The 15,609-nt window shown below is 42.9% G+C and overlaps 1 protein-coding gene across 1 annotated transcript in view; it reads left to right on the forward strand.

Annotated features, from left to right (window-relative positions):
* LOC121355693 (calpain-8-like) overlaps nucleotides 1–14,811 on the forward strand; it is a 28,847-nt gene extending 14,036 nt beyond the window's left edge. The window contains 16 exon segments of the mRNA XM_041471335.1: nucleotides 977–1,135; nucleotides 1,844–1,959; nucleotides 1,962–2,020; nucleotides 4,017–4,028; nucleotides 5,740–5,767; nucleotides 5,770–5,841; nucleotides 6,383–6,496; nucleotides 7,111–7,148; nucleotides 7,782–7,847; nucleotides 8,764–8,821; nucleotides 9,390–9,456; nucleotides 10,738–10,804; nucleotides 12,099–12,177; nucleotides 13,086–13,205; nucleotides 13,813–13,861; nucleotides 14,778–14,811. Coding sequence (XP_041327269.1) covers nucleotides 977–1,135; nucleotides 1,844–1,959; nucleotides 1,962–2,020; nucleotides 4,017–4,028; nucleotides 5,740–5,767; nucleotides 5,770–5,841; nucleotides 6,383–6,496; nucleotides 7,111–7,148; nucleotides 7,782–7,847; nucleotides 8,764–8,821; nucleotides 9,390–9,456; nucleotides 10,738–10,804; nucleotides 12,099–12,177; nucleotides 13,086–13,205; nucleotides 13,813–13,861; nucleotides 14,778–14,811 — 1,138 coding nt within the window.
* Nucleotides 14,812–15,609: the final 798 nt, after the last annotated feature.

The raw sequence follows: 15,609 nt of genomic DNA on the forward strand, positions 1-15,609 counted from the left end.
TTGTTCATTAAGCTTACTCTTTTGGACATTTTATGTGCCTTAAGCAATCCTTTCAATTGGATGGAGAAAACTGCCAGCACCGAGGGGGTTAATAATGACGTGCAGGCATGGTTAGCCTCTTATTTATCTCCTTTTCTATTCAAATATTTCCTTTTATTAGAGCTTGCATAACTCGGCACTAATCCAAAATACAGAGACCAGATGATAATAAAATTAATGAGGTGGCAAGAATGAACCTCAGCTGCTCTACATTTTGAGATTTGTTTTTTTGCCTAAATGCTACACGCTAATGAAAAAGTTCAGATTACCAGCTTGGGAAGAGTCTGTTTACTCAGACCTAATAGAAAGCCTGTCATAATCCTGATCTGATTATATATGAATCAGTGCTGAACTGATGTCACTCTGTCCTAGCCTGGAAAGATAAATGGCCACTGTCCTCCAGTGCAATCAACTGCGTGGGCCATCAGGCACTAGGAAATGAGAGCAGACCTCTGCTAGCAGGATGGAGCAATCAAGCTCTCTCACTCATGCAAACATACCAGGAATGGTAAAAACAAACACCAAAGATAGGAATGAAGCAAAACACCAAACTGAGACTGTTTTTCTACAGAGTGATGCTTTCACAAGGGCCAGATCTTACTCCCTTTAAATGGGATCTCCTCACACATATTGCTTCACCAGTTCCAGTGAATTTGTTTATGGAGCATGATCCATGGGGGATTGCCCACAGCTGGGGATGACAGAAAATGGTTTGACTGAGCCCAAAATGTGTAACAGCCATGGACAGAGGCTGTCTCCAGAAGATACAGTTCATTCAGGCAGTGGGCAATTTTCTTTCCCAAAAGCCAGTTCCAAGTTTCAGAATTCAATTAAATGCAGCTTTGGACAGGTCTGCAACACTGTTAGGAAAAGTGTCCAGCCTCAGCCACCTCATCTGTTGCAGGCTGATGGACTAACCTGTCTCTTTGTATGCCAGGATGGCATTTTCAGATTTCCAAAGGCAGTTTAGCCACCTTGAGATCTGCAATTTGACTCCTGACACACTGACAAGCAACAAGGTCAACAAATGGGACCTGACCCTGTTTAATGGACAGTGGAGATGGGGTTCATCTGCTGGGCACTGCCAGAATTACCCAGGTGAGGACCCAACAAAATGGGCCTTTAGTGAAATACCAAAGAAAACATTCAAAAACTGCTTGTGGGCTGGAGGGGGCTTTGGTGGGAAAAAAAGAGCTTAGAGGTACAACAATATCTGTGGGGTTTAGACAGTAAGAAAAAGCCTGGGAGTTTAAATGAAGATCTAATTTACACTTATTTTCTTATGGGGGATTACCAGTGCACCAAGCAGTTAATTTGTAGCAATATTTTTTTTTTTTTTCTCTGTCTGCTTTTCCTTCTTACATGGCTTTTGCTACTCGCTGGAGTAATCCTCTGAAGGGCTGGGTAAGCCAGGAAAGTGTCACAGTTCAGTGGCACTGTTATTTCCAATTTGTTTTCAGGTTAGACCTCTGGAGAGGCTGTCTGGCATTTGGTCCTCTTGCAACAATAAGAGCCTTAGCCAAGGACATTTCCTGGAGATACATGACTGGCTGGAATTAACAGTATCAGCTCCTCCCTGTTGGTATTTAGTCCCAGGAGATACCCTGGTGCATTGATTTCTCATGGCTCCAGATGATACTCAGCATAGCTGTGAAAACATAAACCCATACAACTCAATGGAAAGAACGGGAAAAACTCCAGGCAAAAGTCCTTCCTGGGAGATATTCTCTGCAATCTAGTGACAGTCATCTTGATTGCAATGACAGCAAAGCCTCCTCCTTTTTGTCTCCTGTTGGGAATTCTTGGCAACATACTGGACCAATCCCCAGTTTAAAATCTGGTTGGATGAACCAGATGATGACCATGAAGGGAGTTTCAACGAGCCATGCTGTACCATTCTGGTGGGCTTGATGCAGAAGAACCACAGAGAATGGGAGAAGGTCTGCTTAGTACTGGTTATTCACTCTATCAGATAAAATTTGTTCCTCATTTTAAAGACTGTATTCCTTGTCCTGTTAAGCTGGAAAAAATTAGCAGTGTGCTACATCTTGACATTCAGCACTACACTTCAATAAGGTCTGGATTTTGAAGAATGATTCAATTACTTCTCTCGTTTCTTCCTGATCCCCATAACATGGGAAGACTCGGATAAATTGAGGCTCAGTTTTTTTCCCACTTCAACAGGATAGCAGTGTAAATTATTGAGCCAGTAATTTAGTAACAGTCTCATTGAGAATCTTTTCTTACAAAATCTGAATGGGGACAGGCTTGGGGTGACTGGCAATTACAGATAAGTGTTTCTGATTACAGCCTATCATTAGCCCTCAGTTTTCACTTTTTGTTATTATTTCTCCCTTGTATTTCAAATGTCCTTTTTTTTAATCCATTGTCTGCCATATGCTATACTGTTCTGATTCAGTAAATTTGGGGCTTTGTTTTCCCTGATTTTCCCAGTGTTTCTAAAAATATAATGTAAGGAAAAAACCTACAGTGTAATCTCTAATTTCTGTGGCGTGAGGGGAGAGAAGCAAATGTAAAATTTCCAATCAGTATCATCATGACCAATAGCATATGTGAAGAAAAACAATTAAATGCTGTACAGACTCCACTGGATGAAGATCATTAGCCAGCACAGGCGGAGCAGATGGAAACAGCTGGCTTTTGCTAATAGATCTTGGATGGTTTGGCTTGAAATTGCAGAAGGTTTTCCCTAGTGCCCAAGTGCCTGCATGCACACACTGAGCACATTTCTGAGCTGCCTTCTTTGTGGTACCAGGCACCTTCACTTATCAGCATTCCAAATTCGTACATTATGGATGTCTGTCTGCTCTCATCTGTGTGCACAGTGGAGAACTCCTTGTGCTTTACATCTATTCCATCCCATCTGTGTCCTCTGTGGCCTTACTCACAGTCGGGTAGACTTGGTGACTCTTAAGTCACTTAAGTGAGTTTTAAGGTGTTAATTTTTTTTAAAAACCTGGCTGCTAAGTAATTTCAGGTAGGCTATGACCCAGCTATGACCCCAGCTCCCTTGGGTCACACACTGTAGTAGGTTTACTTCATCGCAGCTGATGCTGTGGCTGGGGAACTCCAGTTGGGACTACAGAGATGATGACCTAAAGCAAATCTCTCTGCAGAAGAAGGTGAAAAGATGTGTGTTCAAGTCTGTCTACCTGCTCTGCAGAGCTTTTGTAAGTCATGTATCTGCCTGCTGACAACAACTGTGTTTCCATCACCCAACCCCAGCTCTTGCTGCCCCAGTGTGCTGGTTATAGGCAACAACAGACCCTGAAGTCTCAAGGGGCCACTCAGGCTCCACAAACATTGTATGGGTGATGCTTGTAATAGCTCTTTTGGGAATTGGGAGGACACTCTCTTTGGCTCTCACTGGAATCTGTGCTCTCAAGACAACTCATTGCTTTTGGAAAATTTGCCTTATATTTGGAGGTACAAGTTAACATAGCAATTCAGTTAATTTAGGAAGAGCTAAATATTGAAACTTGCAACTTGTTATAGTTGCCTCCCAACAATCTCATCATCCCCAGGCTGACTGCTAGTGACAGTAGTCTTATATTTTCATCATATTCAGTAGCAGTAGACTAGTGGAGTTTTGGTCTGCTGTAATGAACACTCTAGTTTTGGTTAGCAAAGTAGGACTAACTTGTTGACTTTTCCTGACTGAGCATTTAAAGACTTAGTCAAATATTTCCAACCAACAGTATCATTCAAAACACCACATCAGGGGAAAAGCAATTCGATATGCTATAGATTTCTCTGGATGAAAATACAGTTTTTGCTTTGGAACAGCTCTAGGAAAAGACAATTTCATGTGTATCTGATACTATTATATGTGGTTGTAAGTGAACATTTTTTTCAAAAAGTGTCTGAAGTAGGTTTTATCTGATTATTTTTTTTTCCTACTGGTAGGTGCAGGTATATAGCAGCACTTTAACACTGTCTTTTTCTCTTCCTTCCAGATTCCTCAGGAGGTATGTAGTCTCTGCTGAAGAATTCCAGCCTCCACATGGGCACCTCCTCTTGCACTGGAGAATTTAGCTGCCACGATGACTTCTTTCTTATGAATGATATCTTTTATGGAGAGCTTTGCCCTTGAATCACTGGACCAATATCTCAAGTTCTGAATAATCATTTTCAAGGGACTGGGCCACAAGGCTTTATTACAGATGTCTGACTCCCAGTCTTGATCTCATTTATACTTGTTGAAATTTGGCTTCCAGGAAGTTTGTATAACTGAGGTCAGAATTTGTCTGTTTAGTTCAGGTGAAGGCAGAACAGGACCTCTGCACTCTAAAACTACAAAAATGTAGCTAATATTGTTTAGAAGAAATGCCAAGCTCTGTGGATCTGTTCTTCTTACAGTTCTGAGCTGAGGCTCCTGGTAATGAACAAGCCCTGCTCAACCTTCCCTAATCCCCCCAGATGTCAATACTGAGGCAAAGAGACTTTTCATTGCTGAAGAAAGAGACCCCAGGGTTGTCTGGCAGTAGGAATATCCTATACTCATTACTGAGGCCCAGCAGCCTGTGCTGCAAATTTTTCCTTGGCTTTTCAACCCTTTTCCTCTCTCAATAAATGAACATGTGGTCATGTAGCAATTAAATGTGCTCTTTTAGCAGCCTTGCAAATGCAAAGGGAAAATGAACTTTATATATTGGGGAAGATATGGATCTGCCTCCTTAACCCTTGCAGTCCCACTTAGCTTAATATTGAGTGAGGGGAAATGATGGGGCTGTTGAATAAATACCAAATTCAATCTTATCTCAGAACAAAAGAGGAAAAGCATGCATATTTTTCTACAGTTTACTAGAGAAAACCTGAATGATTATACAATGTTTGTTAAGATTTTTTTTTTGTCTGCTCTGGTCTTAGACAGACAGAAACCTTATCCCTAAATGATGCTTCCCATCCTGCATCAGCCACACAGCATTTTCTGTGTGTCACTGAATCATACTTTTTGAAAGACATCTTTGTGGACCAAAAGTCATGAATAGGAGTTTTATAGCAGGGATGTTGTTCTTACACTACTGTTCCTTCTTATGTCAGTGTTTTATTTTATGAACTGTGCAATGTTTAACTTCCTACAGAGTATATTGGTATTAAGGAAAATTTAAGTACTGTTTCCTACAAAATCCAAATGTATATCCTTAGTATTACTAATAGAAGTTGGGTGAATCAACTAATGTGGCCCCAAAAGTCTCACCCTTGTGACTACTACTTTGTTTTGTTTACTGTTTTTTTTTTCTGTCTATTTAAAGAAGTCAGAGACTACAATTCCTAAGCAATTGGAAGGTTTATTCGATACCATAAATTGCTCAACAATAGTCTGAAAATTAACTTTGTCCACAAGCTAGCAAAAAATGCCCAATTAATGGAAAATTTAGTGTAGTAATTTGATCAGACATGAGCACACATTATGATACTTTTATTTATTTTATAGTACCAAGTGTAAAGAGTCATGTGAAAAGATAATCTTTATAGAGGAAGATCCTTGCTCCTTCTAATCATCTGCCTGTTTCCCATGACAGAACCCTGGTGGTTTTCTTTTGTACCATCCCTCACGGACTTATTATTTTACGCAATGAAAACTTGAGATGGCTTTGAAGCACTGAAATTGAAATCAGGTGGCTGGTTTACCAGGGAACTGCCAAAGGATTTCTGACAAAACCACATTCTCCACAGCTGGAAAGCAGCACAGATGTGCACGCAGGCCATGTTTCTTTGCAAGGCACCAGCCAGCAGCCTGGACTGATCCTTATGTGAACATGTGTGAGGTTGCTAGCTGTAGCCATGATATTATGAAAAATCCTCTGCTGGGATTTTTCCTCTCCTGAGAGGAGCCTCAGGAGAGAAAGGTAAACAATTACTATCTGCTGCTGTGGAATGCAACACGTCTCCGCCGGCTTTGATGATTGCGCCTGCGCTGCAGTGTCCAGACGCCGGAGGAGACTCGGCTGCTGTGCTCAGCCCGGCGGGGGATGCGTGCCTGTCCCGCTGCTCCCTGCCGACACAACTGCAGTGCAAGAGCATGCCGAGAACGGCGCTGAGCCCGCGGGACCGTCTCAAGAGCCGGCACCCGTGTCGCCGGCACCCGTGCCGCCGGCACCCGTGTCGCCGGCACCCGTGCCGCCCCAGCTGTCCCGACGGCTTCCGGAGCTCCATCCCGTCCTGGAGACCCTCTGTTGCTGCTGCTCTTCTTTTGAAAAAAAAAAAAAAAAATTAATAAAGAAAAGTGGAAAGAGCTAGCAGCTCAAAAGCATTGAAACGCCAAAAAATTAGCCCCAGCCCAAGTGGTTCAATGAAGGGCACGGAGAGTCCGCGACAGCTAGCTGCATGATGCTGTCCTGGGGACAGTACCTCATTGTGCCCTCCACCTTTGAGCCCTACAAGAATGGGGAGTTCTGACTGAGAGTTTTTGCTGAGAATCAGGCTAAATCACAGTGAGTACCTTCCCTGAAAGCCCCCCCTTCTGCTGGGAAGGCACGCAAAGGAGAAGGTCACGTGTTGCATCCATACCCTGGGCTTGATCTGTTGTCTTAACCAGCAAAATAGGCCCATTTCCACAACCCATTTTTTTCTACAGTCTACCATAGTGACCATGCATCCATGGCAGATGGTTCTCAAGTGTCATGGCTCTTCAGAGGTGTCCCCTAAGCACTCAGCTGAGAACAAGGTCCCTCAGCTCTGTGAAGGAGAAGTTCCCACAATGAAAGAGTGCAGGATTTGAGACTATGATGATGATGATGAGATGGTTTTAAAAGGGGTTGTATCAATAGCATCCATTGGACAAAAAAGCAGGAGTCTGGATGGAAGACAAGAACAGCAAGGCTGCATTTCCCATGGGAAATATCTTCAAAGAGTTGGGGCAGGCAGAGGTGGGATGTGGAGCATGGAAAGCAGGAAACTTGGGGGCTTGTTCTGTGCATTTATTAACATCTTATAGTTAAACAGCTTTTGTGGGATTTTTTTTTTCTAATTATTTTAAAGGCAAGACTTTAAAGTAGACTCATAATTTCTGGTTGTTTTACAGTTTTCTTTTTTTTTCCTTACGAAAAATGATGGGTGATGAGGTGTCTGCAAAGCCATATGAGGTTAGACGACCTAACTGGACAGAGTTTTCCTTTATAATGTGGAAGTAAAACAGGGGCATGATTTTTATTTCTTATTCGAGCTGGGATTACAGAATGCTTTTGTGCTGAGGAGAAATATTTTTTGCATGTGGGAATTTTTTACTTATGTCCATGTCTTAGTTTCACGTTCATTTTTATGTACATGGGCCATGCGGCACAGAGACTTCACCCTTGTAGACTGAACTGGAACACGTATGATTGTCCTTACCTCCTGCATGGGTAGGAGAAGGTGGAGAGGGCACATTTCCATAGAAACAAAGTCTTCCTGAAGCCTGGGAGAAGCTGCAAAAGGCTTCCAAGGTGCTCCTGAATTGCTCTGGCCAAATGCGGCAACATTTTCACTGTGGCTATTTTCTAATGCTGTCTTGGTAACAGAAGAAAAGTTTCTCATCAGCCTTAGGAAGTATTTGCTCTCAAACTAAGCCAGCCCCTGGCTGGTCATGACTAAAGTAGTGCCTCTGTTTTGCCATTGCTGCAGAGCACATGCTCATTTTCTGTTGCTGTAAATAAGCCCCTGTACAGCATCTTTACAATATACACAGCTCACTTTCTAGAACCTTGTTAACCGCTCTCTTGGCCATCCCCTTCCTCTAGCCTCATGTTGATAACAAAAATATCGATGATTAGTTCAAGACTCTATTCCAAAAGCTCTCTGGAGAGGTAAGTGGATTAAATGGAACAAAAAAACCTGAGACCTCTCTGTTATGATTATACAAATATTTGATTTGCCAATTCCTTTTACTGTCTGTTAAAAAAACCAATTATTTCTCCCCTTTTATTAACTCATAGCTTCAGTTCAGTTTATTTTACAATGGAGAAGATTTTCTACATTGTTCCTCTCATTGGTGCAAAATGTGATTTTTTTTTTTTCCCCTTGGTAGTGCAAGGCTGGGAATAACTTTGAAAATAGGGGCGGATAGGAGTGAGGACTGTGAAAATATTATCCCAGGGTGAAATAACTTACCTGTGGAGTTATCATATAATTCTGACAATTGCTTGGCTGGCCAATTTCTTCCTTTTTGTTTAGCCCCAGGAATCAAAAAACTGTTGGCTGGGCTTTTTCTCTACTTAGTGTATTTGAAAAACAGTATCTATAAAGTCCTGCTGTGTTAGCCTGTGGCTGTCATGTCAAGTTTCCTCTTAATGAACAGGTGGCCACTGTTACTGGAGAGGGAAAGCATCTTTTTAGTGGGAAAGACCATTCTGAGTTTTCAGATGGCAATTTTAGAGTTGTTTGGTTGTAGTTTCTGTAAGTCCTGAAAATCTCAAATGTTTTCCTGAAACTTTTTATTCAGTCAAACATTTTAAAAAGTTGCCATTAACTTGATCATGTCACCATAGCACCTAACAAACCACTTATTTCCTGGTTGAGTGTCTAGGAAATATGATTGGTTTTGAAGATCTTCTCCCTCTGATATCGGAGGGTAAATGTGAAGGGTTAGAAAAAAAAATTAAGGGTTTACATGTCTTAGATATGCAAAGAAAATAGTCTCTGGATGTCTGATAGCACATCAGTAGAGCTTGCTTCAAATATTTTTTGTGTTAACACCTACAGTATGTTTTGTTTTCTGTCCAGGACTGTGAAGTGACTGCAACTGAACTTCAAAGGATCCTGAACTGGTTTTTTGCGAAGAGTGAATGACACTATGTACTTCCCATTGGATGGAGCTGAGAACAGGGTCTGTGCTAACAAAACCCAGCTCTGTCAGCTAGGGATGATGAAAAACAGTTTTTGTCTGGTCCCAGCTGAATTTCTCCTGGCTTGTTGAACCTCTAAATATGGGGTGGGGTAGAAATAGTGCCTGGTGCTTCCCTTCCAAATGCTGCCAGCAGATGTTCTGCAGAGGCACAACATTCCCTGTACTTTTCCGGGAGGACCACCATGGACAATGTTATTATGCTGCTGCTGCATCTCTTCTGTGGACAGATAGAGACTTATCACCACCAAAACCAATAACATCCCCTCCCACTGTGGAAAAAAAAAAAAAAAAAACAAAAACAAAAACAAAAAAAAAACAACAAAAAAAAAAAAAACCAAAAAACACCATATTAATCAATTGAAAGGACATAATGGAAGAGATGGCAGAGCCTTTGCTTTGCTACCAAGACCTTAAGGTGGTTGGTATCTTCAGCATTCTCTGCAGAAAAGTATTTGTCTTAAACTGTTTCTCACTTAGACTTTTATATTTCCTTTTTGTACAGGAAAGGATGTGAAAAGTGATAGATTCAGCATTAACACTTGCAGGGAGATGATCAGCCTTTTAGATTTATCCTTTGAATGTAATTTCATCACCTTTAAAGTTTCTGGAACTCTCTTGCAAAGCTTCCTGACAAGCTGGACTAAGTTTACACTTCTGTTGTCCCGGCACATGGCTGGGGGCAAAAAATTTAACCAAGCATCTCTATCATGGTTGCAGAAACATGAACCATTTAATCATCAGCTGCTTCTCTCACCACCATCTCTCACTGCTTAAACATTTTCCTAAATATAGTGGGGAGAAGTAGGGCCTTTCTGCCTGGCTGCACCTGTGCAGTTCCAGGTGCATACACAGCATGCTTGGCAGGATGCAGGTTTTGAGTACATCCACAGCTTCTGTTTCTGAGTCTGGTCCTGATTACAGAGCACCGGGCTCACAGCAGCAGGAACAGGCTGAGCCTGTTCCCAGGGGTCAGGCTGTAAGTACAGGCAGGGCCTGCCTCCCTTCTGCATAGCTGGGGGGACACTTGGGAGCTTATAAGGTTTGTGTAGCCAAGGGAAAAGGAGAGGTCAACACCTCTGCACAGGTTTGTGTAGCCGAAGGAAAAAGGGAGGTCAACACCTCTACCCAGTGCTCCTTTGCACTGGTGGGGTGATGACCCATGCTGCCAGGATCTCACTGGTGTTGGTGTCATGGCATGGCCATATTGAGGCTAGGAGAGACTCACTGTGGATCTTGTGGATAACTGGCTATTAGGAGAAGTGATGTCATTGCCCTACACTCCATAGGCTCCCAAGCTTAATGGGGTAACTCAGTAAGTACAATGTCATAGTGTCCAAATCCCTGTTTCTGCATAATTTTCCATTGGAAGGGATGTTCAAAGCCCTGAAGGACATGGGACAGGACTCTGTAGGCAGCTACTGACTCTCTTCACTTGCAGCTCCTGCCTCTGGTTTCTAATAATTGTTTGCTGCATGGCCAGGCCCTTTTCCCCCTAAGGTGAAATCCAATCTACTGTTAAGTGTCCAAAATGTGAATGCCTTTAATCTTGCTTACATATCTAGCAATCCCATATATCATTCCTTGAGAGTGAAGACAGCCTAGAAATTCTTGGCATGCCTTTTGCCAAGCAAATGTGAAGCTGTGGGCATGTGTTTGGGAGATGGAGATGCATTACAAATAAGAACTAAACTGGCATTAAGATGACACTGTGATGGGTGATTTGTTTTTATCAGAACTGCTCTCCAGATTGCTCTCCAGTGTTGCACAATCCAACTCTTGTCTTTACACTCCGGTTTTGCTAAAGATAAAGGAATCTTGGTTTTTGAACCACGCCTTAAGATGACCCAGACCAATGGGACCAGCACTTTGGGACTTGTAGAATTCAAGACACTTTGGATGAAGATTCAAAAGGATTTGGTAACAACATCTCTGACTCTATCCCCTTCCCTCCCCTCTCAGCTCTGAAGTACAGATCCAGAACTGAGATGGAGTTAAACCCTCACAGGCAGATATAATTGGAAGCCTTCCTTTTCAGGGCTCAAATTTGTTCCAGGGCTCTGAAACACCTCTCACTCAATAGGGCACAAGCAAATCCTCTTTCACCTTGGCCCCATAATTCTCCATAATTCTCCATACCTTACAGAAAGACAGATAACTCTCTTTGATTATTGGCAAAGACAGCTCTTTCTGCTGCCTGCTCTATTAAAGCTCATATGAACATTTCAGCTGTTGCAATATATTTCACTGCTGGCTGAGTATAAGCAAACACAAGAAACATATTTTTAGGACCTACAAACAACTGCCTTTGTATTTTTGAAATCTTGTAGAACTGTTGAACTATTTTTTTATTCTGATAGAGGGTTTAATATTCCAAGAAGTTCACCCAGAACAAAGTGGTCAAAAGGAAGGTTAGAGTTGGACTTGCCTGGTGTGACCACGTCCCTTTCAGGCAAGCCTGCTGCCACCATACTTGGTGTTGTTCATCACAGAGCATCTGCCCTGGAGTTCTATGAAGAAATATTGGGTTCATGAAGACACAGCTCTGCCCTAAGGCTTGTCAGAAAAGCAAGCCTTGAGACCAAAATCCACTATTAACTCTAGGTCTGGGTGGCTTCTAATTCTGGATAATAAACCTGCTGGCAGTAGGAGGCACCTGTCATCTTGTCTGAAACATTAAGCAAGATGGACTTGGTCTGTTGTAGTGTTTGCCAAATGATAGGATATTTTCCTCCATGGCCTGTCTGCCACCATGTAATGTGAAGGCAGGCATGCTGCCAGCCCATGGGAACGTGTTTCCCACTCTTCCTGGCTTGCCACCTGTTGCTTAAAATGTTTCTCTCGCTCGTTATGTTTCAAAGAGTAGGAACTTGTGGTGGTAGGGATAGTCCCTGTCCCAGCCATCAGAGGGCACAGCAGTGACAATGTGAACATGGCAGAGGTAGGAATGATTGTCCTGGCACTGGTTAGCTACACGAGCAGGGACAATGGCAGGGCATGGTGGGCTAGCAAACCAAGGTTAAAGCCTAGAGGAGCCCTCTGAGTAGTTCATTGTGGCTTGTAGCCCCTGATGAGATCTGTGTTACCACAACTTCATAGCTGCTGTGAGCCAGCTGTGCAAGCCCAGCCTGCCTCTGGTGCCCACACCATGGCATTGCTGCAGGGCCATACACTCGAGTCCCCCCTTCCATTCCCTCCTTCCTCTTTGCCACAGGCAATCTATAAGAAAGTAGACAGTGACTACTCTGGTGCCATCAACTCCCATGAGATGCAAAATGCCCTCAGAAAGGCAGGTGAGTGTGCTGCTTGGGGATTGGATCACCAAACACTGGGAGAACAGCGGAGCATTTTAATGCTTTTCTTCTCTCCCGTCACCTTGATCACAGTATTGCCAGTGACATTCTCCCTTCCTCACAGTCACACACTGCAATCCTTTTGCTGTTTCATACATCAAACCCCATCCTCTGTTCTGCCTTATGAACCACTGGTACTTCTGTCCATGCTGTGACCATTGCTTATGCATCTGATTATTACTTGCTCTATTTTTAGCCTCATTATTTCCTAATCTAATAATCCTGTTTCAGAGCTATGCCCAAACCCTCTTCTTCCTTCATGTCCTCCCACGCTCTTTTTCCTTCATTTCTGTCCTCTGGAGAAGGTGCAAGCCTGATCAAGGCATGCGCCAATGATGTCCTCTCTGATGTGTTCACTTTTGGAGCAGAGCTTGCCACCTAAGGGACGTCTAGAGGAGCACTGGTTTTGGGTTTTTTTTTTTATTTGTCTTGTGCTCAGTGGATTTTATGTGAATGATCCAGACAGAAATAACATAAATATGAGCCTGAATAGAGCCCAATGTGTTATGTGAGCAATTGGCTCTGCCGCAATCACTGCTATTCAGCTGCAGTGCCAAGACTCACTAATTAGGGGTTTATCTGGGGAACATAGGACTGGTTATACTGTGAAACAATGTGAAATATGCAGTCTGACAAAATTCTCTAGGAGATCTCTATGCCTCTCTTCAGCCAGCACAACTGGCTTTGGAAAGGACCCAGAAAGGTGGGTGTGGAAGTCCAACAGACCTTCTGGGAGGAACAATCCTGCCCTTCAACCTGCAGCTGCAGCAGTCCATGGATAAGTCACATCCAAGACAGTAAATTTTAACCTGCTGTGTCAGTGACTCCTGTCCTCTCCTGGCCCTCAGGTTTCAGACTCAAAGATGAAGTGCAGCACAGCATCATCACCTGCTATGCCTGCAGCACCAAGCTGACCATCGACTTTGATGGCTTTGTGGCCTGCATGATCCACCTGGAGACCCTGTTCAGTGAGTGCCCAAGGGCAATTCCTGAAAGCTTGGGGTTGCATTAGGTATTTGGTGTCTTTTAGCTGTGAATGTAGCAAATTGCATGGAAAGGTCAGGGTGCCAGCAAAATTGAGTCAGAGGAAGCAGCGGAGAAATGGCAAAAGCCTTTCTGTCTGAATGCCCATGGGGACTAGGGGACACGTTTCCATAACACACCATTCTCTTGTGCTTTACAGTCATCAGCAACTTATGTGGGGGTCAGTGCTCTGGCCCCCACATTGTTGCAGCTCTAATAAATGGGACCATTTATCACTTGCAGTCCTTACTCAGACCTGATTTACACGTTTGTCCTCAGATCATGCCAGATGCCACCATATCAGATTTTATAGCTATCCTGCTGCCAACCCCCATTTTGCTGCTGTAGGTCTATTCCACCACATGAAGCAGCTTAGAAATTATTTGTAAGAAGAAAGAGGAACCACTGTAATATTATCTTGCAGAACCAGTCTAAATTTCCAGTAGATCATGGCAAAAAGCCAGACTTTTACATTTTGTTGGGTAGCGATTCTCTACATGCCAAAATCTGTGGTTTATATCCATTTTTTTCCCCCACTCTTCTACATTTCAGAAATGTTTCATCTCGTGGACAAAGACAAGAATGGAGTCATCCAGATCTCTCTGCTGGTCAGACTGAAATACCACCTGATCCAACTGTAGCAGTAGACCACACTAATACACTTATTTTAAATCACTATTGTAAGTGATTTAATCATTGTTGTAAGAGAAACATGGTAGTGATTCAAAGGGCAAGTTTGTTTATGTGAAAATGTTCTTCAGCCCACAATGCCTATCTGAATTAGTAGAATGAACTTTTACCTTTATATGAGCAAAAAAATAAAGATACTTTCAAAAGTCCAAGGGCTGATGGAGAAGGTGCTTACACAGTGCATTTCACTATCTCTTTTTTGAGGGCAGTTGTCAATTCATTAGAAAACACACAGCAGGGAGCTCTTTCTGGCAGAGAATGTACTGATCAACCTGCCAGAATTAGAAGAAACCTTTTAAGATGCCAGGTCTTTTTTCTTCCCACATTATTTTTAATGCAAATTTTTCCTGTTGAAGCTGTTGTAAAAGCAATCAACTTGAGCCTTCCCGTTGCAGAATACAAATATATCTCAGAAAACAGCTGGAAGGAGCCCCAAGAGGTCCTTCAAATTAGTCCTCTCAGCTGAAGATTGGCTCGAAGGGAGGAGGATGGCTAGAAAGCTTTGTGACCCTCAGTCACAGTTAGTTAAATATGGCTGAAATTGTACATTGCATACTCACACCCTAGAGGTTTCAAGGTTAAAAGTTGAAGCTTTCCCCAGCTTGCCCTGCAGAACTCATCTTCCTTTGGAAGAGACCCTAATTGCAATGTTTGAGGCTGATCCTGGCAGTAGATTTCCCTGAAGTTCAAGCACAGATGGATCTTACACATATAGAAGATTAAAATGCAATTCCAGCCTTTCCAAGCTTGTTCTCCCAGAGGCCCACGGAAGAGTGCCCCAGTGGCATCCTGTAGACCTTCCTGATGCTCTGACTCCTTGTTCTGTTTCTCCCTCAGTGGCTGTGCTGCACACTGGTTTGAACCACGGTCAATCAATTCAGCAGAGACTCTGAGGCTCTTCTGAGCATAAAACCACTTGTTTGGCATCTCTTTGTTGTGAAGAAAAGAAAGAGAAACTTGTTTTTATTCCTGGCAAGTTACTTTAAGCCAATAAAAACAATGAACTGTCAGTTATAAAATAAATAGCTTCTTAAACAAACAAATAAACAACCCAGGACTGACCTCCTTTACTTTTCCTGCCCAAAGAGTATTGCTCTGTGCCATGCTGAAATCTCATCATTTCTGACAGCATGGTTGTGGTGGCTGTGATTTGACTTCTGACTGTGCAGCAAAGTTCAGCAGTGTTCAAAATCCTGGAAGGGATCTCCATTGCTGCAAAATCCAGCATACATTTTGCTCCATGCTCAAGAGTGTGAGCAAAATTTATGTTGCTTCCTTGGCAACCTCCTTTTGCAGACAATTGTCATCTTTGGCTGTGCCAAGTGTCTTCAGAAGCTGGGGGTAAGGAACTTGGAGGCAGATGCAGAGCTACTGAGAGCACTGAGGATTTGGGCACAGATACAGCCCCAAGGATTAACTGGGAATCAGAAAAATGTGATGGCACTCCTCCACAAGGCTCGGCTCAGTCCTCCAGGAGGAGGAGAGAGGATGGAAGGTCAGATGCAATTTTCTGCAGTTAATTCATCTGAGATCTTCTCCTGTGAATGCTTGTCCGTATGCATGCCAAATGATGGGACTTGGAGCTTTAGTTTAATCAGTGACTGGAGCTCAGGATCTCTTGAAGGCAAGAAACAAAAAATGCACATGTAGGAAGTCTAG

Source organism: Pyrgilauda ruficollis, unplaced genomic scaffold (genome assembly GCF_017590135.1).
Source record: "Pyrgilauda ruficollis isolate IOZ18807 unplaced genomic scaffold, ASM1759013v1 scaffold263, whole genome shotgun sequence".
In the NCBI taxonomy this organism is placed as follows: Eukaryota; Metazoa; Chordata; class Aves; order Passeriformes; family Passeridae; genus Pyrgilauda; species Pyrgilauda ruficollis.